Source organism: Tinamus guttatus, unplaced genomic scaffold (genome assembly GCF_059628265.1).
Source record: "Tinamus guttatus ecotype Peru unplaced genomic scaffold, ASM5962826v1 Tinamus_guttatus_pri_ptg000307l, whole genome shotgun sequence".
Lineage (NCBI taxonomy): Eukaryota > Metazoa > Chordata > Aves > Tinamiformes > Tinamidae > Tinamus > Tinamus guttatus.
In genome coordinates, this window is record NW_028288841.1 from 2369796 (window position 1) to 2396022 (window position 26227).

The following is a 26227-nucleotide window of genomic DNA, read 5'->3' on the forward strand; positions in this document are numbered from 1 at the left end:
AGATATTTTTTGTTTATAAAAAACCCTTTCTTAATTTCATTGTTGAAAGATTTCCACATTGCAAAAGAAAAATTCTGTGATGATACGCAGCTCAGACGAGATGTGAAGCAGAAATATTGACCATCAAATAATATTAAACAGTTGAACTTTCTTAATTCACTTTTGACAATGCTAGTGGGCAACACAGTCCCTGCTTACAGTTTTAAAAGGCAAACTAAAGCCTTTATTTACTGTCATCTTGCTTGACTGTTCATATATCGGTCATACTCCTCGCTCTCTCCAGTCTAGGATGCAGGCTCCTCTAAAATCTTTTCTGTTGCAAAGGTGCATTATAATCACTCACCCTTGTGGCACAGGGGCTGATAGAGTAGTAGGTTTCTTTTGCCCACTTGTTAGAGAGAATATCTGCTTTCTCACCCCTCTATCCAGTTAGACACAGCAACTTGACAAAGACAAATCTGCCCGCAGGTATATGGGGAAAAGATGATTTATTCTCTCTGTCTGTCTTGAAGACAGAACCTCCTCCTTGGAGTTTTAGGATGAAGATACTTTATCAAGAATTACATGTACAAACGGCCTACCTCCTCACTGCTGTCAGTTCCTTGAAAGCTATCTTCAATTTGGGTTTCACTTTGTGCCTGGTTACTGTCTTGCTTCAAATCTGAAGGGAAAACACAACCTTCTGGTGACATATTGGGAGACCTTCCATGACGAGCTGACCGAGGTCTTGATGAAAATATGAAAATCTCTTTGTGAGCCACTTGGTCATCACCTGTTTCATTGCTTTGAGGTTCAGTAGTGGCATTTTGCAGTGAAGTTAAACTGTGGCAGGCTGAATCTTGAGTAGATACAAACTGCCCACTCTTACCCGAATGAAAAGTCTCACTGACCATTTCAGGAAACACCCATTCATCTGAAATTAGCAGAAAGTAATAAAATTATTGCTATGCAATAAAATGTTTATATATCTAGAAAAACATAATTTCATTCCATTTGGCTACTGACTTTTATGCAGTCTCTCTTTTTTTTTTTGGTCTGGTATTTCTATTAAAAAATATAAATCATGGCAAGTAAATAGAAATTTCATAATACTGCTATGTACTTTTAAAATTCATTTTTATTGCTGAAATTCTGTACTTTCTTATACATCCAGAATCTATGGTTTAAATTGCAATTTCAAGCCACAGGTCTGCTGAAAAATGCATGAAGATATCTGTTTCACCAGGTTTCCCTGCATACAAGCTGTACTAATCTGCCACTTTTAAAACAAACAATAAACTAGAGAAATGGATTTAAAGATTGAGTGCACTACATAAACATGAAAAGACCATTTTCATACTCTCACTGTTAAGTTATATTTTACTAGTTGGAATGATGGTATAGGAAAAAATGACAGTTTGATGGATCAAAGCAAATCTCAAATAGCATCTGAGAAAAGGAGAATTGCTCAAGTATGCAATACTCCCTTATCTTCATTAAAGCTACTGTGCTGTGGATTATTCACTAGACTTTGAAAATTCTGTCTCCATAAAACAAAGTAATGATCAACTGTATTAAAAAAATCCTTCAATATAGAACTGCAAAAATGTAATAATGAAGTAGCAATGCAATAATTAAATGCCACAGAAGACAATAAGTTTACAATGGCATTCAACTCTTTCTTCTCAGTTTTATGTATAGAAACAATTATCACTTCAGGTGGATTCAGTGGCTGTAGTTGGAAAAAAAAAATCTAAAGTCAATTCATCTAACCACAATGTCACCTCCTCTTTTTCCCATTCTAGAATGGCTTCTAATTCCCTTGTTGCTATTTGCAGAGGTTGTTACAAATAACATTTTGTAATGAATCCTGAAGCAAAACTGTGTTAAACCATGCAGCTTTTTTGATCTTAAGTCAATTCTGAATGAAGCATCAAAATATAATACAATGGTGTCTTAAATAACAGCTGTTTTTTTTTTTTTTTCAAGTGGTAAGAGAAAAAGAGATGATTAGAAGTCTAAACACTCCTGACTCCAACTCCTGGTTCTGCCACAGGCATCTAAAACTTCTATCTTCACCTTCCGCACCAGGGTAAGGGAAATAATAGCACCTTTAACCAAACCAAAAGCACTTTAGAAGCACAAAGAAGTACTTCAAAAGATTTACTGTCTGTACAGTACTTAACCTTAATTTTTTGCTTTTTTAGTCTAATCTTCTCTGTAAAGAACAAGATTAGTTTCCAGAGATGCTGAAGAAATATACTTGATATAGCAGTAAGTTAAAGGCAAACATAATTAGCTTGTGTATTACAGCACTTATTCCTAAGGTAATATTGCAGGGGAAGATAGAAAAGTCTGTAAGACATTTTACACTGGCTACAGAGTTCAGCAACTTCTGTAACCTGTAGTCAGGGTAGCACTTTGTTAATAAGCTACAAGTGAAAGAGATGGGATGTTTTGGACCAAACCAAATCCTATTATCTCTCAGCCACAAACTACACCGGAATTTTTCTTTTACCTCAGCATTTCCATGTCGATTATAATGAGCAATTTGGAGTATCTTCTTAGCAAAATATGGAAATTACTGTGTAATCACAACATTGCAGCAAACAAGATAAATGCAAGAATGATCCCCTAAACATCTAATTAGTTCTTCTAGACAAATTTATGCTAGAGCTTCTAATTGCACCTAACATTTTAATGAAGGCTTCAACATATCATAATTAAGATTGGCATACGATAAACAATGCTCACTCATTTTATTTCTTCCCTTCCTAAAAACAATTTACCTGTGCGCTAAGGTACTGCACACCTGTTACAGAAGAGACGATGAGCGTTCTGTAACTAAAGACTATTATTATGAATAGCAGCAACCCTCCTTTAAGGTAACAAGGAAAATCACCTATGAACTCTTCACCCAAAGAAATTTAAAGTAGTATTTATTCTGTCAAACTGCATTCTCTGCTTTGCATATCAGAAAAAGTATGGATTGATTTTCTTCAGGTTGCCTTTTCATTTCTGAGGTACAATTTCAGCTTCTCTTCTTGAAGACAGTAGCAAAATTCACAGTGACTACACCAAGATCAACATTTTATCTAAACATCCCAAAGATTAAACCAAATGGCAATAACTCATAATGTGAAGGCAAACTCTTTTGGACAATCTTGAGCATATTTGAGCCATCTGTCTACTTCATAGCTATACATTTTTGTAGAAAACAACACAACATTTTCGGAGACTAAGGCTATTTCTGCCACGTCACACTTTTTATACAAAGTCATAACCAGGGGATTGGGCACTGCATAACAAAATATATACACAGCTTTTTGCTTGGTAAGAAAGGGAAAAAAAAAGATAAACTGATTTGCCTTTCTATGAATTAAAAAACAAAGAAAATTAATTGTGGAACTTTAATGTCCTCCCTGCTTCCCCAAAAACTAACTTTACATGAGTACAGTAATTGAAGTCCTAAACTCTTACCTGAGACAAGTTAAAGCTCTAGTACTTCCAATGTTTGGAATCTTCAGTGTTAAATTTAAAAGGGATTTAAAGAATAAATTATTTTTAGTTCCTTCCCTTTTCCTTTAATCATGAGAGCATGGGATTTTTCTTTTTTATTCATTCACTGCTCTGGTACTCTGCTTAATCCTGCAAATCTTTATCAATGCTCAAAAGCAATTCTGCTGCAGGGTGTTTGATTTCCATAATCCCTGCAGCACAGACATTCATATTTTATGTGAATTGCTTCAGAAGCCTTTGAAATTTATTACAGATAGACTCCTACCCCACACAGAACTGAAATGTGAAATAACAGAAAATTAGCACCATACAATTGGTTATCTCCCATGTGGTTTTGGCAGCATTATTTAGACATAATCTTCCAGGACTGTTCTTGTCTATTGGTGCTTGTGGCAGAGAAAGCTGAGGCTCTGCTGCTCCACTATCAGAGGTTTTCTGGGTCTGATTTGAAGGGTCTGAAATATAACGCAGAATCTGTGAACATTCATACAATGCACTGTTCTCACTGGAGGCATGAAACAGCAGCGTGTGGAGCAATCTTCTAGGTGTTTGTATCAAACACTCCAAAGATTAAAAAAAACTTTGTCAGGCATCAGGATCATGACAATCACAAGAAAACAGAGGTTAACACTGTCTATTGAGGAAGGGCAAACTATAGAAATTGTAAGAACAGACAGAAACCGAAGAACAGAAGAAAATGGTTTAAATAGATAACATTTTCAAGGGTCAAATCAATCACCAATGACGATTCAGTGAGAAAAAACAGTGGAAGGAGAAAAAGGGTAAAATAACAGGAATACAATAATATCACATCAAGATATTCAAAAACAAAATTAAAATGAAATAACACAATTCTCAGATGAGCTGCACGATGAAGTGAAAAGTCTCCAAAATGACAAAGAACAACTAGGGATCTTTGTGCACTACACTAAAATAGTTGCATACGCAGCAATATCATGGAGGGAAGGGGAAGTATGTGTACACCCTATGGCTACTGGCTCAAACACTTACAACACAGAAAACCTGCAGAGAAAACCAGCATTTGTTCAATTCATTCAGAAAAATAAGCGATTATTAATACAAATATCTTCAGCAATTATCAAGTTAAGTAAAACAAAGAAAAACACAGAACTGAATCTTACTTTCTAAAGTCAGAAGTTATGCAAAAATTTTGGCAGCTTATTTACTTTAGATTCTTACCATTTTGATGTACACCTTCAGTTTGATGAGCATTTCTTTTGCCTCCTTGATCTAGAGATTCATTGCACGGGGAGAATGATAGTTCTTGCCTCTCAGCGTCCTGTAGAACTTCATTTCCCTTTTCTAAACTTCGAAGTTGGCAGGATTTATTAGTTTGTCTGCCCATAGACTTTGTTACCTTGAAAGACATTATTTTCTTAGTTAAAAATCTAAGTTTTCAAAATACTCAAAGCTAAATACAAATTCAATATTGCATTTATTTTCCAAATAAACATGCTCAAATTTACCCGTCTCCCAACAGAAAACTTAATGGCAGATAGCTTTGTGTATCCAAATTTCAAAGACTTTTTTTTTGTTTTTTTTTTTGACTGAGTAAAAGGAGAGCAGAATTGTTCACTTGTTCCTTCCGACACATCCCTTCTTCAGTGTTTAAAACTGGGACTCATATTCCTCAGCCTTCTCTTCTGCAGGTTGAACGAACACAGCTTATTCAGCTTCTCTTTACATGCCACGTGCTCCAGCCTCCATGTATTTTAGGTGGCTTCAACTAGATCTTCTCTGTTTTTGTCAATCTCTCTTGTATTGGGGGTCTCACGAAGCTTCATATCAGTTTTGAGACCAACTCCTCCCTCGCACAAGGGCTACTAATTTTGTGATGGTTTAAGTCTTACCTCTCCGGATACTCTAGTACTGATTCTTCTGGTTGAAGATGGGGGAGGTCCAAGGATCTTTGATCCAAACGCAATGTGTGACACATCCTGAGTTTTCCTGCTCCGTATATTGCCTTGTTTTTTATTAATCAGAGGACCTGAGAAAAATAAAGAACAGATATTTACAAACTTGTTTTATGCGATTACTTTAGCTTGACCATAGTTTTAGAAATGTATCACAATACTTAAAATACTTTCTCAAAGAAAGAAGCCCATTTCTGTCATAAGCTTCTTTCTCTCATCTTCCTGCTGTGACATTTGGCTGCTGCTAACAGCTGCCACTTCACAAGATTAGGCGACCCATCTTGGTTTAACATCAATTTCTTTAATTTGCTGACTACCTTGGGACATTGTTAGTTCCAATTATAAAAGCTGATTTGCATGAAAATCACTCTTTATAAACATATTAATTGACTGCAATTAATTACCTACATCAACACATACCAGTAATCTGGCATAATGAAATATTAGATGTAATTAAAGGCAGATGACAGTAAAAATAATTTGGGGTTTTGATTATCAAATAAAAAAAAACGGAGGATAAAAACAACATCTTCCAAATAAAATGTACTTAAACACACCATAGGTTTTATATTCAAGAAGGCCTGACTTCTGAACTTGAAATGTATGTCCAGAAGAACTTACGCTAGGTCCAAGCACTAAAAATAAACTAAACATTAAGCTGAAGACATTTCATTTTCATTGATATCAGCGATGTTACAACTACTACACTGTCTCCCCTGGTATTTCAAAGGCAAATATGTGTCTAAATGTGTTTAAGCACTTCCATTCATCTGTTTCTTCAGTTCAATCTCTATTTATTCTCAGCCTCCAAAACATGAGTACATAAATACACCCATATATTTTATCAATCTAAACAGCTATAAAGTGATCAAGTAGAATAGGTCAATCTTCTGTTGGCCAATAATGGCCAAACCCAAATCATTCAGAAATAGCAAAAGAACTTTTCAGTAGGGATTTATGAAATAATGTTGGCAAATCTTCAAAACGCAAGATTCCTTTTTACCTTTTTTTCTTACTTTATCTATAATTACCATGGATATTACTGCTGCCCCTATAAATATCAAAACGATTTTGGATTTGTACTAATATCTTTTCTTCAACAGTTTATTTTGGCAGTACATTCGTTATTTTAACATATTTGTGTATCAAGGTATTTTCTTTTTATCCGTTTTTAATTATTCACTATATCATCATATTAAAGGATGTCTTTATTTTTTGTGCCATGAGAGGGGAAAAATTGCTCAACCTTTTTTTTTTTTTTTTTTCATATCACTAATTATTTTAAAAACTCCCCTAAGCTAATTTCTTCTAAGCTTTTCAGTATATCTTCATGTGAGTTTTTCTTTCATGCTGCACCTCTCTGAATCCCTTTTTAGTCTGCAAAATGTTTTGAGATGGGTTAATTGATAACGTATAAAGTATTTCAGATGAAAACAACCTAGTTAAATGTTTGATACCTTTTCCATTTCATACAAGCTTGAATTTCCCACTACTTTGTATTTTAGATATTTTAAGCTATAGATATATATTAATCTGACAATTCCACTGAGCTGCAGTCATGATAATTACTTTTGAGCCATTTGGCACTTTAAAGATTAAGTGAAGTTTGCATTTTTCCCCCATATACAGTTCTATATTAAAGTCAAGCCTTTTAGATGGTATCATGCTACCTGTTTACATAGTACAGTAGTTCCAAATTTGTAACTTTTCAGCACGCTGGCAAAGGAAATAAAAATACGAAACTGAAACTTCATCTTAAGCCAAGTATGACATTTCTGGCACATTACCTGCTCTGTGCTATTGCCTATGAAGAAGTTGGGGATGGCTTATTTGCATGTTTAAACCTTTTTGAAGTCCCACTCCTGACAAATTTAAGATCTCTGTGTCAGCATTTTGCTTCTCACATTATTCACTTTATTTTCAGAACAGTCCTAACTATACTAAAGAATACAGAACCTAGTACAAAACTTTAGAGTCTCCTGATCTTAGCCTTCAGCTACAATGAAAATCTACAGTTAAATCCTACTGTTTACTTCTGGTCTCTTAGTTTTTATACAAGTCAATAGTTTGTGTCTTCGTACATGACAGCCTAACTTCTTTAGTAAATCTCTACACAACCTTGTCAAAGTTTAAATTATGTCTTATTATCTTCTGGTTTACTGAGACATTCAAATAATTCTGTGATATCAGTAAGACAAGATTTTCCTCTTCACAGCATAAGCTGTGTATTCTGCTTGGTCATATTGGTATAACAATTTTGTTATTAAAACCAAAAACATTCATAAATATTCTTACAAATGTAAGAGCTAAACAGCGACATTTGAACGTGCATTTAGAAGCCAAATCCTCAAAGATACTGTTATTATAAATCCCATGCTTGAATCAGAATTATTCAGGCTGCAGACAGACCTTAAACTACAGAACAGATGTGTTTATGCAAGCATAATATTAGGGTTGTGCAAAGGTTGTTTTATGTCTCTGGAACCCTTAACATACACTTTGTATAAAAATCTGTTATTTGCAGTATCTGTTAAATGTACATAACACATTCACAATATTTTAATGCAACAGAATACCTGTTTCTTGCACTGTTATGGGTTGGCTCCGACACTTTATCTCTGACTTCTGAATTTCAGTCAAGTTCAGCAATTGTGTAACTTGCGGCACATCTGTGTTTAACTGGCAGTTTCGAGGAATACCATCTGTGGGCTTGTCAGGTGCAGGTGGAACAACACTCACACCTAGAATCAAACACATGGGCTTCATTTTTTTGAAAGCTGACACATACAAGAATTAATTATTTGTTGTTAGCTTTTCTATACTGCAGTCCATACGATTATATATAAAAAAAAACTGATTAGAAAAGTTTGCTATAATTATCCATTTAAAACCATGTTAATTTTAGAATGACACTGTTGATTTTTTTTAGGCCCAAAACATACGTATTAAAAGAGGCCATAACAGTAAATAAACTGTGAATTGGCGAGTAAGAAAGATAAGTTAAAATCATAAAACACACTTTGTTCATTTTTATTAAAATTCAGCTTTAGCTCCAATACTGATACATTGATTTTTCAAACACACTCATAATCTGAAAATGACACTGCCATCGGTGGGACTAAAGTAGCAAATACGGAAATCCCATCGACACAAATAATGAATTTGCCAAGCTTTAGTTCCACACTTTTGGATGCTATTATACTTCTTTTGGAAACTGAGAAGGTGTCAGCCTCTCTCCTCCTGAGACAGCATGCACCACTAGAATGTGATCCAATTATCTCTGCTTTCCCTGTGAAAATCAATACGTAAAGCAAGGTTTCTAGCATCAGAACCATTTGGGAAGTTCCGAGGTGACTTCTTCCCAATTTATATACTGTTACAATAAGGGGATGCATATTCTGCTCTGAATAATAATAGGAAAAAATAACCTTAAAACCAAACATGAATAATGATTGCAGCATTGAGAACTTAACAGGAAATGCCCCATATCATATTTGAACAGTGAATATATTTTTGTTAGCTAGTTTATTAACATAAATACTCTTATTTTCACTATGCCTGTAGAGCATTTAACATAATGAGACAACGCTTAGTGATAGAACAAGGGTGTACTTAACTTCTGGATTATTATGGAACACAAACTACATACATCAGTTTTGTATGTCTTAATAATACAGGGCAGAGGTGAATTCTTCTTGCCTATTCCATCTCAAATACCTCATACACAAAATATTTCCCAGAGTGATTACTACTCTCCACTTGCGATCATTTATAAGAATAAAAAAAATGGTATATACAAGCTATTATGTATGAATAGCAGCCATGATATGCGCTGAAACCATAGTCCCCACTCATCTGTGAGAAAATGAGTCTCAACAAGCTGTGATTGCTAACTGAAAATTAATTAATAAAAATAATAAAAAATACTGTTTATCTGTAATTGGCAATGCACTGTAGGGCTGTTTTAATGCCTCCAAAACAGGAGCTGAAATCTAATTGTAAGACTTGCCTAGAGAAGGAAATTCATACAGAAAACCCTAATGCCCACCAGGTGTGTAATAATCACAAAACTAATAAGCCAACAATTAAAAGTACAATGCTTTTCCATACACACAATTTATTAGAACTCTCTACTCATTACATTAACCACATTTCGCTTGGAATTTCGGAAATCATTAGACCATTTACGTACATTTCAAAACTATGTGTAACAAATGAGGGAAAACAGGGCACTGATAGAATTAAAATCAGTGAGACCTTTAACTGCAGTTTTGCTGACGATTTACCAGACCCTCTCTTTAAAATTTTAAATTAATATTTTCTTGTAAGTTCATCAACAAAAAAAAAAGGGGTAATAACCACAATGATGACCTAATTTCCCTTACTGGCTTAGGTTTTTCACATAGAAGAAACATTCAATTACCATTCAAAATCTTTCTATATACAAAATACAACCATCCTTGACTGCCTGATTATCTTGTATTTAACTACAAATACTCAGAATGACATAGTTTTTAGTTTTTGTTTAAGCAAGCCACAATTTTCATAGCTGATATTGAAAACTACTGCTAGTTAAGAGTAGCTAATGCTACTCTCTCCTTCAAAACTGGAACCCTTCTTTATGGAGTGTCCTGCAAAAGTCACAAAATGAAAATCTGAATGAAAGTTGAAGCTCTGTATAAAATAAATAAAAAAAAAAGTTCTGTGCTTTTTCAATTCCTTCTCTGTTAACAAAACATCAGAAAGGAATGAAGTTCCCCGCTTTGGAAAATAACAGTTCAGGACTATGATGGTAGCTTGGAGATTAATATCTTTTGATCAATACCCTGTTCTATTACAAATTTAAATCTTTCATTTTGCAGTTCACTACCAATATTACTTTCCCAATGAACAAGGTATTCTCTTTAATGTATATTAAGGAGAAATGGACCAAGGACCACAGAAAGGTATCTATGCCAGTTTTGTAGGTCTGAGCCCTTGCTCAGTCTTGGGCTCAGTTTTGTCTCGGGCTATTTAAAGAAATCCTTCATTAGCTGCTAAGCTCCAAGTCAGAGAAAATCAGGGAAAGATTCCTTCTTTTCAAACATCATCTTTCTTTGCAGCCAACAGGAGCCTTCTGTCAGCATTTAAAAAAAGAAACCTTTAAAACAAGCTCTATTCTTGACAAATTTTGCCAGAATTTCTTCAATAAAAAACTTTTAATGAAGTCAATGCTCAAAAAGGGGACATATATATTTAATTGATTACCTAAGTCCAGGACTAGTAGATTTAATATGCTATATTGTCATCTTAATTTTTATTAAATCATATAATCTTTCAAATTGCAAAACCAGTGATGAAGCTCTTGATTTTCAAATATGAACCGTCATACTAAGGCTACAGAGTAATTACAACACATCACCTTCCTCAGCTGTATCTTGAGGCTTGGTTTTTAAAGTGAAGATCTTTCTTAGCTTACAGTTTGCTGAAATAATAATTCCATCCAAAGACTGGAAGACAGCTCCTCTGAATATTTCACTGGTGAATGCTACCAAGTCAATGCACATATTGCACCACTAGAAAAGAGAAATAAATAAATAATAATTCCAACCACTAATCATTGCAGAAGAGTATTAATACATAACTCCCTATAAAAGAAGCTTGTGTGCAGCATTAGACTCTCACAGGCTACGATTTATAATGCACAACATTTTTGCTATTAAAAAATATTGCTGTATTTGCACTTACAACAATTATTTATACAAACAAATCAATAGTCGTGCAGATGATCTAGGAACTGCCAGCCCAAGTGAGCTTTGTTACCCAGCACATCTGCTAGATACTCCACAGCTAATTCTAAGTAAGCAGCTTGAAAGAAAATATATCCACTGAAAGTTTTCTGAGAAAAAAAAGTTTTATTCTTCATTATTATTTGATTACGATATTCAATCATTATTAAAAGTTACTGCAGCTTAAGTGCTTCAAAGACTAAATGGTGAGATTCTTGGTAACTCTTCTTTTGCTTTGGCATTTCATGAAAACGACTCCTCCAGCGACCATGTCCCTTCCATGTTCCAAACTATAGTGCAGATTTCTAGCATGGACAAGATCACAGGACACCACAACATTTTAGAACTACATTTTAAAACTACCCATTCCTGCTGAGACATTCCAAAAGCCCATTAAAACTGACTACAATTCCTACTTAAATATGTGTTTTAATTCGCTTTAATTAATTGTTTTATTTGTGTCAGGAAACACAAGAGGAAGACATAGCATCACTGTACTATGCTTTTCTGCACTATTCCATTAATTCTAAATTCTCTCATTTTCATTTTTTTGCCACTCAATATTCCCATATTGCCATTTTATTATAAATGAACAACTGCATTTTGCATGTGGACCATTAACACAATTCAGTATGCTCCTAGAAAAAAAGAAAGTTTCATATAAGACAAACAGTTCCACAACCAGCACTAACAAAACATGATTTCTTGTGGCTTTATGTTTGCAGATGGATTCTCTGATGTTTAAAAACACGCATGCTCACGGTTGAGGTGTTCCTAAATTTCATTCCTCATAGATTCCTAGATCTAATAAGGAATGAGCTCATGCTAACACGCCTTCTGTATCAGGGAAATAAAGGGAGATTGACGTGGGAAGCAAGGTAGCCCTTTCCATGAACACCGCAGAGCTGAAACACATTTTCCTATGACTACCCATGTGCAAAACTTAGCTCTAATTGACCAATGGACTGGAATTTTTTTAAGGGAGAAGAACAGTCAGACATAATGATTACATATGCCTTATTTTCTTATGAAGCCAAAGTAAAGGTACAGTTTTCTAAATGCCAAAAAGTAAATATTTGTTAAGAAAATACTTAGGTGCATAAACCATGACCTGTGTATTCATTACTATTCCAACCTTCCTAGTCTCAATTTTTGGAAGGAAAGAATTATTATGAAGACACTGTGCAGTGGAATGGAAAACATGGTTTTTAATTACTGATGATATTTCTAAGTCTACTGCCGAGGCTGAAAAAGAGTGTAATTTGGAAAACATAATACAGGGGAAGCTAGCATATGAAAATGTAAACTCTGTTCCACTGATGAAGCACACAGTAAATTACTTCCTTATTCACAACCAATCTTACTGATAATAATGCTCAGCATATGTATAAAATAATTTAAACTATCATAGCCCTGTAAAAGAGCTCTCTAATCAGTAAAGTAACATATTTCCTAAGTAAAAGTTACAATAAAAAGAGAGATCACTATTTAAAAGAAAACAGATGGCTATATCTTCCAATATGCTAAAAAAGGCAGACATATTCTTTAAAGAATAGGCCAGAGGTTATGGTTATTAAAATATTTCGTCATTAGGACAGATCAACACATTTAGACAGATCTCTCATGAATGATTTATTATCTAAATTAAAATACATAACTGAAGTTCATACGCTGATTGAATTTAATTTAGTGTATACTAATACGTACTTTAAACCTGAAACATTTGTGCTAGCCTGACACCAAGACCAGCTAACTGAAATTATCCTGAAGACAAAATAATTTTATTTCAGTGGATTTTAAATGAATGGTAACTTCAGGGGCATGGCCTGATGCATTTTAGTAAGAAAAAAAAAAAGTTCTTCTCAAAGTAGAAACTCCTGAAATCTAAAATTATCTCAACTGCCTTCACTTAAATTATCTTAAAATAAGTACTTACGACTTGAGAGGTTTGTATAAAATATTCTCTCTCATGGCTAATCTTAAGGAAAGGAAATGAATTCTCAATATTGGAAGAAGGGTGGGAAAGTGCTAAGTGGGTGTGATAGAGGGGATTCGCACATATTTCTTGAATTAACAGGAACGGAATTTTGAAACAAACACATTTACTTGTTCAAGTCTGTAAATTTGTATAAAATCCTTTTGATAAAAAAAAAAGGCTCAATCAGAAGTTAAGGAATATTCCCAAGGTACCTACTATTTTGCGTTTGATCATAAAAAGAGGAATTTTTGCATGCAGAGGCGTTACAGACAACTCCTTGTGGACTGTTGATAAATACAATCTTCTTTTAATATTTCCTAAATCAGTTATCCTGTAAAAGAAAAGCAAGAAAGAAGAAATGGATCTTTGTCAATTCACTAACCCAGTATCTTTGGGCAATCATAAAAAAATACTATTTATATGTAGAACATTTATGGCTGTGATAGCAAATATGGAATTTGCGAATTACTCCTTTTACGAGATGAGTAATGAGATTTCTTTCTCAAATTTAAACTTGGTGCTATATTGCTGCATACATAAAATCACTTTACATGCTAATTTTATTTCAACAGTCTACACTCTTCACTTGATTTCCATAGCCTTTCAGACTATGAAAGAATGCAATTTGTATGAACTGAGAACACACTAACCTTTAATAACCATTCTTGTTTCTGCCCCTTAAGCTTGCATTTCCTTGGGACACACTGTCACCTGCTAACTAGAAAAACATTATCTGCTTTTTTTTTTTTTTTTTTTTCCTCCTAAAAATGTATCTGTCACTTTACATAGACTCTTTGTCGCCTTGAAGACAGACACAAAACACGGCCTGTCTGTTTCACTTCCTGAGCACATATCTTCCAGCATGAATTATAATATGCAAGTTTATTGCTGACTACTCAGGTCATCTTTCAGGGACACCAAGGACACCGAATTTGAATGCCTCTAAAGGATTCAGAGCACAATCACACACATAAGGTTTGCTTTAAAACGATAAAGAGGCTAATTTTTACATTTGTTCCCTTCATGTCTGGGGGCCTCCCACCAGTCTCACTTTGTTTTACTCTAGAATAGACATTATTTTTAAAACTGCATTTTTTATGGGGGAAATCATGATTAATTTACCTATAATTTTTGAACAACCTTAGTTCTAACAGATGGGTTTGTCTCTGTAATTAAAACCCCCTCTGAGAAGATGACAGATAATTACTATAAACAATTTTTTGACACATTTATTTTAAAAAAATAATTATTTATATCTCCATAAGATTTGAATATCGGCTTTTGCTTTAGAATTGTGTGTCCCCTAAACTTTTTTAAAAGGAAAATACTTTCTTATTACTAAAGACTACCTGTAGCAACAGAACAAGTGTAAAGTCATCAGTCCAAATTGGCTGATAAAAATCCTGAAATGTTAACTCTGAAGCTTCATCTGAAGCTAGCCCCACTGGCAAAACACAGGTAAGCCTTCCTGTCCCCTGGTAGCTGGGAAGAGCTTCAAGGGAAGCAGTTTGTTTCTTTTTTTCCCCTCACAACCTCCTCACTTGGCCTGTTGATATTCAGAGACACTGAGAATTGGAGGCAACATAGAATTTCAAAGTGGATGCTTCAAACTCCTCCTGTAGCTCCCATGTATAGCTAAGAAATTGAGCTGAGGAAGCAGGTAGCAACAGTAACTTGAGTGCTGAGACACAAACTGTGTAATCCTCAGTAGAGAATGTTGCTTTAAATGATGCTATGACAAAGCAGAGGGGAGTTAAACATAAGCCATGCATACCTCCAAACAAATAGCATTAAAACCTTAATTTTACTTCATAATATTAGCTCAAGAAATACGTTTAAACCTCATAATTTGCTTTTATTTGAATAGTTTTCTCTCTCTGCTGGCAATAAAAAGGCCATTAGGGTATGTGCAGCTCAGTTACATTCTGAAGTGCAACAGAAAACAGCCATTTAGATAAAAAGGTGCACTTGTACACCAAACTCTGAAATGTAAGTCTAAAAAATCTTTTCTTTTTTCATAGTAGCATGTATACTATATAGAAGAAGCAAACCTTAAAAGAATAGTTACAGTCACATCTAAAGGAGTTTAAAATTCATTTCAAGAGATAAGATAGTATTTAATCTACAGCAGAAAATAGGTGAAATATTCAAATAAGCAGCAGCAAATTTGGAGAAGGACGATGCCCTTAAACTTTTGTAAAATAATTTATTTGCTATGAAAAGAAAAAAATATTCAGGAGCTCATGTAATTTTCAGACTTTTCAACTACACTATTGCTTGGAAAATAAAAACCAAACACAGGTGTGACAAAGCTTTTATCTGAAGTAACTCAGAGATAAAGAGATAGAACTTTTTCACTAAAATGACTGAGCACTTGTTGTGAAACTCAACTTTATGCCATCAAAAAGCACGACCTATAAAGACAAGAAACATCTGTACTACCATCCTTGATTTTCAAAGATGTATTAAAAACATCTATATAACCCTTAACTTATTTTTATTATGTCTCTTCTCCAGTATTCATATCTAAGGGTCAGACATGTGACAGAAAAGTAATGAGACCATGTTGAGAAAAATGAGGTAGTCAACAAGAAAATCAACCTCATTTATAATAATACTCCTGTGATCAGCAGGTGCATAACTCTCCCAGATATGGTCATTAACTGCATTCATTTCGCGCTTAACATCTACATTTGCAAACCATTTGAAAGTAAAATTACTTTTCAATTCAATTTTCAGGTTTATTTTGCATCTTCAACTTTGATTGACTATTCTCCTCACAATAGTAACTATGGTGAGATTGTGAATAAATGGTAGCAACTACCAAGAGTGTAGATAAACCCATCTCCTCAGATTACCTATTCACTTTGCTTCTGTATATAATTTATAAACATTTGTTAATGTTCAATTCAAGGCTTAAAATGATCTTAGAAAAAAATGATGTTGGACTGTTGAAAGGACGCTTCATTTATCAGGCTCACTTGTTGTTAAAATAAAGGATTTTCTTCTTCTTATAAACGACTCAATCTGGAAGTTTACCAAACATGAAGGCAGGTATTTCATTAATGTTGCTATGCAAAGAGCAATTCCCATACAATGTATTATTCATGTAAATCTCCACATTTACTGCTCAAAATCCAGGTAGAATCCTCTGGTAATATTAGTATGTTAGCATATAAGCACTTCGCAATCACAGGACCATTTTCTCTATAAAAGCTTCGTAAATATTAAATAGTATTAAAACCATCCCCAATTTGTACCTAGAAAAATAAAGGAATAGCAATAGATGATTTGCCATGGTCACAGATTCTTAAATTTCCTCATTCAGGAAAAATCTGTATTTCAATCTTTTTTTTTTTGGCACACTTTTAAGTTACTCTCCTAAGAGGAACTGTGCTATTAAATTTAACGTCTGACCACCTGAAATCCAGAGCTCTGTGTTCTGATCCTAGTTATGTCAATAATCAAAACTCTACAAAATACAAGATTGAGAGAGCTGATGAACCCTTCAAGGACAGAGTATTAGTTGTAAAGAACTAGCTTTACTTTCATATATTGGATATTTTTTTGTTAACCTCATTTTTTTCTGCAGAGAATTAAGAACAAAATTCCCCAAAGTCCCCTTAACTGTAGCCACAAAAAGGTAGTAATATAGGTGGCAGGTACATAGAGAATCGGAAAACTTTGTCGCTAGAATAAAACAAACAACACCAAAAAATACCCCGACCTTTTGAAATATGAGCAACAATGAAGAACTGCCCATTCTTTAGTTCAACCTACCTGATACTGATATATTTGCAAACAATTCTCCAACTAAAAGAATGATCTGATATTTTGACTGATCAGAAATAACTTGTAGCAAGAGTTTCATTACTCTCAGAACTTCACATACTTAAAAATCATTCTGGAAGTGTTCATTAATATCTTTAGTATGTGTTCTGGAAACATCTAGCAATATTTTACCATCCTTTGTTTCTAAAATCAGGTCATATATGTGGCTTTTTCCCATCAAGTTTTGAGCAAATCCTTTCTTACAGCATGGTGAACAGTTCTTCCAAAGCATGAAAAAAATGTGACAAATCATTTAGGAAACTGTAATTCTGGAAATTTTTTTTTAACCTATTTAGTATAGACAAAATACTTTAATAAGTATTAATGTGTGGAAATTTTAGTGCATACATCCTTTCCAGAATTGAAACAAATTATGCTTATAATGCAATTATTTATGCCTCTAACTCATTTTGCAAGTTCTTTCCCTAGCTTATTGGCTGTTATCCTTTCCACTTCATCTTCTTTTCCAAGAATTTATCTGTTAAGAAGATATGATTTGTCCTTTCAAGGTTAGAAAGGCAAACAAAGGTCAGGTATACACCTGCTATATATAAAATAGTTCTCTTACATACATATATACTTCTCCCACTTAAACCATTTGTTCCAATTACTGAGGTCTATGAACTGCTGTTAAAACTGTCCTTTGAAAAGACAAAACTAACACGGGATCTCGCAATTTTCCCATTTTTGTCATCCTAACCAACAAACGCTACCAACCAATCAAACGTGATTCAGTCATTTCTGCAGATGACTTAAATTGATCCACTAAGAGAAGGTATGTAATTAATACTTCTAGGAATCTAGGACAGCAATTTATTTGGTTATATCATCAGGCTATCCAACACTGTAACATTTACTCTGTTCATTTAATAGGGTATCATACATTTAAAATGGACGCATTACCTAGCAAGTTAAAACTTAGCAAAGCATTATCAATTCTAAGAGATCTGAGAAATATTTAACTTTATCTCTGATTAAAATTATTATCAGCAGGGTATTTTTCAAACTTTGGAAGAAACTTTGCAAAACAAAGAGCTAATGCTCCTGCTTTTGGATCGAGGTGAATTTATTTTTAAAGCTTTCTTTAATAAGCAGAATGTAAATCTCGATATTGCAAGCTCTAGAAGAAAAGCTCAGACTCCTCCCAGGAGACATTCTCTATGTATTCTACCAAGGAGAGAGTGTCATGTAAATCTCTAGAGAGGAAGATTCAATAAAGTTTTAAGTTTTTTTTCCTTACACAAGGCCAAATAGCACATAGTACAAACTGAAAGAGAGTTTCTGACTCTTTTCAGACCACTGTATTTTTTTTGAGGCTACAGTTGAATTTTAAACATTTATTTCCTCATCTCAGCAAGCCTGCTGTAAAACATAGAGTAACACGACTAACTAATTTCACGTGATACCTAGCATCTGAAACAAGCACATCACAAAAAGTATGACAAACGACCAGCTAAACAATATTTTAACAAGAATGAATGTTCATGTTTTTGATAAATTGCCAATTGCAGAAATGGAGCACCTGCACATGCCCATACTCTGGAAGAGAAACCAAGAATGCCAACACAAGCCAGATGGTGTTTTCTTTTATCAACAAATATTTTCCAAACACTGACTTTTTCTTTTTCAGAAAGGTAGCAAGATCCATAAAACTGACGATTTAACAATTGACTACTAAACTTACAACAGATGGCTATATCCTGCATTACTAACAGTTTTACTACTATTTGCTCAAAAAAGCTGCACATATTACATGCACTGCACTTTAGTTCTAATTTTATTATGCTTCGGTGAATATTTTCATCAACAACCTCTCATGTGCTTGTTGGGCAGATCAATAATTAATGTGGTGATAGTTAATATTATCTGATCACGCCACTTAAAGTATTAGGATACATATCCACCTAAATGGATAAAAACAAACAAACAAACAAAAACAAACCAAAAAACAAGATGGCTAATTTAAATGTTTGTTGGCATTTTCAGTATTTATGGCAGAAATCTTGCATGACTCGTTGTCAGCAGCAAGTTGGAAGCTTTAGCTCAGCTAATACCAGCATCATGGACTTGAAAAAAGATTGTAGTTTTAGTTTGCTGATTGGATCAATCATTGAACACACTGCAAAAGACAGAATGAGCCTCAAACTAAATTCATAATATTTCCATTTATATACAGAATAGGATAGGAAAAAGTGTTCCATAAATCATTATGTGCAGCTATTATAAAAATTGCCAGAGTGTCTTTTTTTTTTTTTTTTTTTTAAATAAACATCTGCAGCTATGGTGGCTTAGAATGATCTTAACGTTCACTTGAAGGCACTGAAAGATTCAGCTAGTAAAATATTATGCAAGAAACCATCCTGGAACATGAAACTCCAGGAAGTGTCAGTACAATCGATATTCTGTTCATCGTCAAGGAAGAAGTTCTTTAAATAAATGAATGAATGAATGAATGAATACCAGTTGCTTACTACTAATATGTCTAAGCAATGTGAATCAAGAACAACTTGCCTTCAATATTTACTAGGTCATTAGAAGCCTGAAAGGACAGACTATACATCTATTTTGCAAGTCCTGAAGAAAATTATAGCTATATCAGTTAGAGTTGATTTCTAATACAAAATTTGTTACTGGAAACAAGTGATGGAAAAGAAAAAGAAGAGAAGATAAAGTGTGGAGAACTTCTTGGTAACAGCTATAGCTGGATGGCAATAAGTATTCAAAATAACCAAAGCTAATACCATACTGCAGACAATTGGAAGATAAATTCCACGCTCAACTAATGAAAAGTGTCTGGTTTTACTGTATCTTTCTTTACAGCATGTAGAGAGTTACATCAAATATACACCCCAATATGTTCTAGCTTTTTACCTTTAGCCTTTCTTTTAAAGTATTTAAAACATATTTCTTTATTCCCCCAAACCAAAGGACCCCAAAATCTTTATTTATGCATTTCTCATTAATTTTCAGGACATCCTCATGAGCCAATACTTCCAAATACTTGTTTGTTAAATTCATATCCCTTTTCTTCTAGATTTCTTAACATCTTCATTCATGATTTTTAGAATTTGTTTTGTCTTCAGAGGGATGCCAGTATCCGAAAACATTCAAGAAATAATGATCTCATTAGCTTAATTACCTCATATTGACTTGATAAGTCACTATGCTTTAATGCAAAATCTGCCACTATAATTAATGGCTGTAATTAGGCATCCGCTTTACATTAAATATGCAAGGAAATTTTATGCATCTTACAGTAACTCGGTGGAGAAGTCTTGTCCCAACGGCACAAAAATCTGAAGTGTCAGAAACTGCTGGATCAGTCCAACTGAAAACAGATAAAAAGAAATTAAACGTGTGCTTTGTGTGTGTACATGAACACTTCATCAGGAACATTGACGATGCACAGCTATAATGCTGCAACACTATATCCCAAGGTTCACAAAACACACAAACACAGAAAAAAACTTTAAAGAAAACCAAATCAAACTGTAACAACAATGTTGTTATAAAAGTCCTATCTCGGGTCAAGGTGGGAATCTCATTAACATAAATGGAACCTATTCCTTTGCTTGGAATTCCTCAGTGTGCTTCAAGAGCACGTAACAGCACGTAAAAATCTTGTTGATAGAAACGCTATCCAGATCATATCAACAGTGCTCAATGGAGGCTTCTGATACTGAGACCAACATGAATGTAGCTTAACTGAGGGAACAACATGGAAAATCTTTTAGCTTCCCATTAAGAAAAAATGGTGCAAGACTGTCTGAATTGAATTTTTTTTTTCTCCCCCTCTTAGCGATTGGTTCAGGGAGGGTATGAGCTGCTCTTTAGTGACTAAACAGGACTTAAGCAACATTATTTCCTCTTCTGAAAGATGCCAATTCAGATGGTCCTTCTTTTGTGGGTAGAATGACACTAACTACATTTTGAATTGTATTTGTATACTTTCTGACTTTCATTTTGGAAGAGTGTTCAAAAACTGCAGTACAGCTGGCAGATTGTTTTATCTGTGATAACTAAAATATTTGAGGCATATACACCTGAAGAGAGAAGGAGACAAAGAGACAGTGAATTATAATGGATAGAAGTATGACTATAGTACTGCACCACCAGCTAGAGTTAATTTAAAACCAATCTAGTCCTAGCAGTGATAATCCACAGCACTAATTCTCAATTCTCATTTTAGATTGCAATAGTTTATTTTAATATTGACAATAAAAAAAAATAAAGTTGGATTTCCCAGAAAGATTCATTAGTCTAATATATACAATACTGAAGAGAATACTAAATTTCTTTTACAAAAATCAAATAAATCTTTAAGACTTCAGTGCATGACCAAACTTTTCAATCTCTCATTTATTATTTTTGTGTATGCTTGCAAATTGAAACTAATTTGTAATTATAAGACCCTGTAAAGTCTTGCATTATATAAGAAGATTCCTGTTGCAGTCAATTAAAATCACCATCTCTCTTTTTTCTCTGCCAAAAGCAAGCAGTTAAATCTTAACCAGTCTGGTTCATTACTACAAGCCTCAAGCAAGTACAACCTGTGCAGTAGAATTTAAGGAGTAAGTTATGATTGTAGTTGTATGCCCTGCAGATGGTTCGGACATCATCTCCTCAAAAATGTATTTTAAAGGAGAGTCAATAGTAATAGGAACCACCTCCGCAAGAGTATAATGAAAGGCTTTCCATCTCCAGACTTGTCTGTAACAAATGTATGTACTGGAGTTTGTTTACAAGAGCTTATGATCACAGTAATACAATTATTTTAATTCTTAAAATAAGTAAAAATGAACTCATGATATCCTGCTAATATTTTGGACTCAAAGGATCATTGATTGATTGACTTTAATGAGTGTTGAACGAGTTGAAATTTATCTGCTCTAGGTCAGCCTGTAGCAGGCTCAGGTACGGCAGTGAACTGAACACTGCAAAATTAGGAGAATAGATACAAACCAGGCAAGGATCTTCACTAAAGCACTTACTTTAATATGGCATTTATTTACCTTTACCTATTTGTACCCACAAAAAAGTTAACAAACAAGCAAAAAGTGTATTTTGCTACCTGTGAATTAACCCCAGAATAAGGAAGCATTAGGCTGGTTTTACATTCATCAGAATATCACAGACATATTTCTGACACTTACGAGTTTGTCTAGCTTCCTTTGGTAGCTGCATTTTGTTAATTTGACTGCTTCCTTCAAGTACAAAAACAAAACCTTTTACCTCCTTATCGTACTCCTATAAAGGAACAACAAACATAAACATCCTGACAGAATTCCTCTCCTTACAAACAGTCATACCATTAACATCCAAAGCTACTATTTTTTTTAAACACAGCAATCAAATTTGGCATATGGTACCCTGCATTGAACATGTGATAGCAGTTCAGAGGTGATAGTAATACTATCATCTGTAAAAACTTGTCCTTTACTCATATGTTTTATGAGCAAACAATGATGATAAACTTAAGTCATGATCCAACGGGCCTAACACAATTCATTGCTTACTAGGACAGTAAAATTTAAGCTTTGATTCTCTCTAAATAATTAAGTTATAAAATTATCGTGCAACCACCCTAGTTTGCAAGAAGGTAAAAAGTACTAATTTAAGTGGTCATTTAGCCTGTCATTATGACAGAACTGCAAATGACAACTCCAGAGTCAGGTCAGAAACCTCATACTCTGAATTTTAGACGTTTTCTACAAGACTTACTTTCCATATAGCTGATGGATTGCCAGAAATCTTCCACTTTGCACCAGGATTCTTGCCTTGAGCACTGAATATTTCAAAATACGCACCACCCTGGAATAAAATAGTTTAAGGCTGCAACACCCAGCCAGGTTTTCAGCACAGCATCACCACTGAGCAAGCTGAGAACATTAGAACAATCCCTCCCCACATCAGAGACAGTACTACTGATCAGCAGCGTATAAGGCTGAGAATGGCTAGGTTATAATATTTAAAAAAAAAAAAAAAGAAGAAGAAGAAAAGACTGGTGCTGTCCAGAGGTACCAACTGAGCAACCCTGTGCCGCACAGGGAGAATAAGCCAAAGCTGCTGTTCAGAATATATGTTAAAAGTCAGCACTGCTTCGATACCTGGGCTGGGAGAGGGTGTAGGGTGCCTTCCCTGGCCCATAAAGAAAGAAATAGGCAGAAATACCTCATTGGTATCACCGCGTCAGGGTCCACTTCATGCCTGACAGCATCAACTGTTTCACATAAAAATACTGAATAATTAAGCATTCCAAAACTTTTCTGCACTGGGACTATTTTCCCCCCAGTATATCCCACTTTGAGTTCGCTCAAAGGTAAAATCAAAGAGGTTTAACAAAAAGCCATTTATGTTTTACCTGATATTGATTTTTGAACATTTTTTCAGCTTTCGCACGGAAAAAATAATTTCAGCTTCTCACTCTGTAACGACACTCATAAACTTAGCTGCAAATAAACAAAAACAAAGGAACTTTATATAGGACTTGACAGGGAAAACAATCCTGCAGTGAACCTCTGCCCCCCTCCTTTTTTTAAAGACATAAATACTATTATTACACTTTATTACACACTATTACACTTAATGAGAATAGAATGTATGCCCACTGTATCAGAGGGCTACCACAAAGGAATTAAGTTCAAAAAATGAATAAATATTGATGTTTTCTCAGAAAAACTACAGAGTTGCCCTTATGCACCAAGTACTCAGGGCTGCCTTTTCCTTACAAATAAAATCTGTAATTTTGTGATCAGCCCTTATTTTTAACAATAAGGACTTCCTCATGGTTTACAATTGCTTGAAATTCATCTGTTTTTTGTTCTTATTTATTGCTATCACATGTCCACTGGAAAACACTAGAACTTTATTAAAGAGCAGCCTAACATTCATTATATAAAAATAGAAACACCTGGAAGAGCTGCAACAGAAACCACTTCATCTAGAGAGATCTGGCAGAGACTTCTTAGACAAATTATCTTCTTGCAAATTCAGCAATGTCCTTTGAGGATGATTAGTCTAAGACTGAAACCAAACACTTAAGTTATTCTGAGGATTGCTGAAGTCAAGATGAATTAAGGCATGCCTGTGGTTAGAGAATCCGAAGAGTAATGGGGATTGATACTGCAACTTCCCCACTTCTCTCTTTGATCACGCTGAGTGTTGTTGTTTTGCCTGAATTCAGCATAAATCGAAGGGACCATGAAAGGTGGCTGCCAATCTCCAAAGATACGTACAATCCAGATGCAGGAGACAACATGCACCTTCCCTGGAGGAACTGAGAGCGCTTGTCAACTTACCGAGAACATCCTTTCACAAGACTATGCCTCCAACTTACTTGATAAACCATGATTATGATTGCATTTCAAGTATAGAATACTTAAAAAGAAGGAAGCTGTTCTTATTTTTGTTGTTGTTTTAGCAGTCTGAAGCTGTTTTCACAGAGAATAAAAACAATGTATCTACCAGCAGAACTTAAGCATAGCCTCTCTTGAAGAACAACCTAGCTGATCTCTCAGTAAAAAAAAGTAAAAATACATATTTAGAAACTATGCAATAGTAACAAGAAACTGTGGGGTAATGAACACTTATTGAAAGATTAGGTATCTCACACCAATGCTAGAATCTTTTATTTTCAAATCATCAGTTTGTTAAGAAAAAAAACTCTCCACCTACAATGCCATCTTCTCTTAGCTATTACTTTCCCCTCAAAGTAGAATATTTCACACAGGGATATAGTTTATTTCAAGGATACCTTGTGTGCACATATATCCAAAATTCTAATAGTTGCGCATTGTAAGTTATAAGGATATTTCACATACACTGAATACAGTGTATAGCAGAACTTTAGGCTTCTTTATTTAACACTGAGCTTTCAGGAAGGGAGGGATGAACAGGCTCATACGATCCTGAGAGTCTCAGCACAGTCTGCTCAGGCAAGCAGCTCCCTTGACTTAAAAGGGGCTGTTTACACAACCAAAACCCACTACGTAAGTGTATTTTCCTGACCAACTTTCCAGTAGTTGTTCAAGATATCCTATTCCAGAGACAGAAGTGTGAAGCAAAATAAAAATGAATCTGCACCAACTATTAATTTGTGTTGAAAAATGACACAAACACACTATTTTTGGCAGGAAACATTGGCTTAGACCCAAGACTGTTAATACATATAACTCACCATCACGGGCCCAAAGCCAGTGCTGATTTATGGCAGGCTGGGACACACCAGAGAAAGCAGTTCATCACCGATGAAGGGTTTTAGTATCTTCTAGACAAATGAATTCCACATATTGAATATTTAAAGCTGGGCTTGTAACACTGCTATATATTTTCTCAAAACACAAGTTAACATAATAAACGGGCAGAAGGACCATTAATAAACTCTACCGGGACGGCCGGCGTCGCTACGCCACAAGCCGCAACTCGCCCAAGTGGGGAGAAGACAGGCGACTAAAAGCGGGCGTTTGGCCCCGAGGAGGAGGCAGCCCCTCTGCACCTGCAGGGGAGCTCGGCGAACAGCGCTGTGGCGGGCGGGACGCCGCCCTCGGGCGCCTCTCCCCGCCGCTCTCCCCGCCCGCTCCCCGCACCGGGGCGGCCCGGCCGCCGCGGACCCACCGCGGGGCTGCCCTCCGCCTGTCCCTGTCCCCGTCCCCGTCCCCGTCCCCGTCCCTGTCCCCGTCCCCGCCGCGGCCGCGCTCCGCCCAGGAAGCCGCCGCCGGAGCCCCCCCTGGCGGGAGCGGCCGAGGACGAGGCCTCACCTGCGCGGGGGGCGGCCGTGGCGGGAGAAGGCGGTTAAGATGGCGCCGTGCCGCACGCTGAGCGGTTGGTAATGGCGGGTGGTCGTTGCCCGCGAGTAGCTTCATTCCTGTCGCCTGCTTCGCTGTCGGCGGCTGCCGGCCCGTTGTGGTGAGGCAAAGCCTGGTCCGACCTCCCCGGGTCGGCTGGAGGAATCGTTTGCTGTTTAGGTCTTGCACATGGAAAGTGTTTTCCTGAGAAAGCCGCGGGTCAGGCTGCATCACACTCCCTGGTTTTGAAGGGACTTGGATGGATTTTGAAGATCTAGTGCTTTTTTCTAAGAAAAGAAAATGAATAAGATGGCCCCCTTAGCTGAACATTGCTGTTGCAAATAAGTGAGCATCTCCTGATGGCTACAAAAGCTTGTGAGGTTTAGGAAGAAGGTTAGGTAACAAACGCTGCAAGTTTCAGAATGAGATTTTTAG

General features: G+C 35.4%; 1 protein-coding gene across 1 annotated transcript in view; it reads right to left on the reverse strand.

Moving 5' to 3' along the window:
- Window positions 1-23407, reverse strand: part of CFAP20DC (CFAP20 domain containing) — a 55145-nt gene extending 31738 nt beyond the window's left edge. The window contains exons 1-11 of the mRNA XM_088528255.1: window positions 23371-23407; window positions 22731-22820; window positions 22163-22256; window positions 20265-20337; window positions 13395-13509; window positions 10834-10987; window positions 8009-8173; window positions 5370-5506; window positions 4699-4876; window positions 3810-3953; window positions 582-913 (exon numbers count right to left, since the gene is read on the reverse strand). Of these exons, the coding sequence (XP_088384381.1) occupies window positions 582-913; window positions 3810-3953; window positions 4699-4876; window positions 5370-5506; window positions 8009-8173; window positions 10834-10987; window positions 13395-13509; window positions 20265-20337; window positions 22163-22256; window positions 22731-22820; window positions 23371-23391 (1503 nt within the window). The 5' untranslated portion in view covers window positions 23392-23407. The remainder of the gene's footprint in view (window positions 1-581; window positions 914-3809; window positions 3954-4698; window positions 4877-5369; window positions 5507-8008; window positions 8174-10833; window positions 10988-13394; window positions 13510-20264; window positions 20338-22162; window positions 22257-22730; window positions 22821-23370) is intronic.
- Window positions 23408-26227: the final 2820 nt, after the last annotated feature.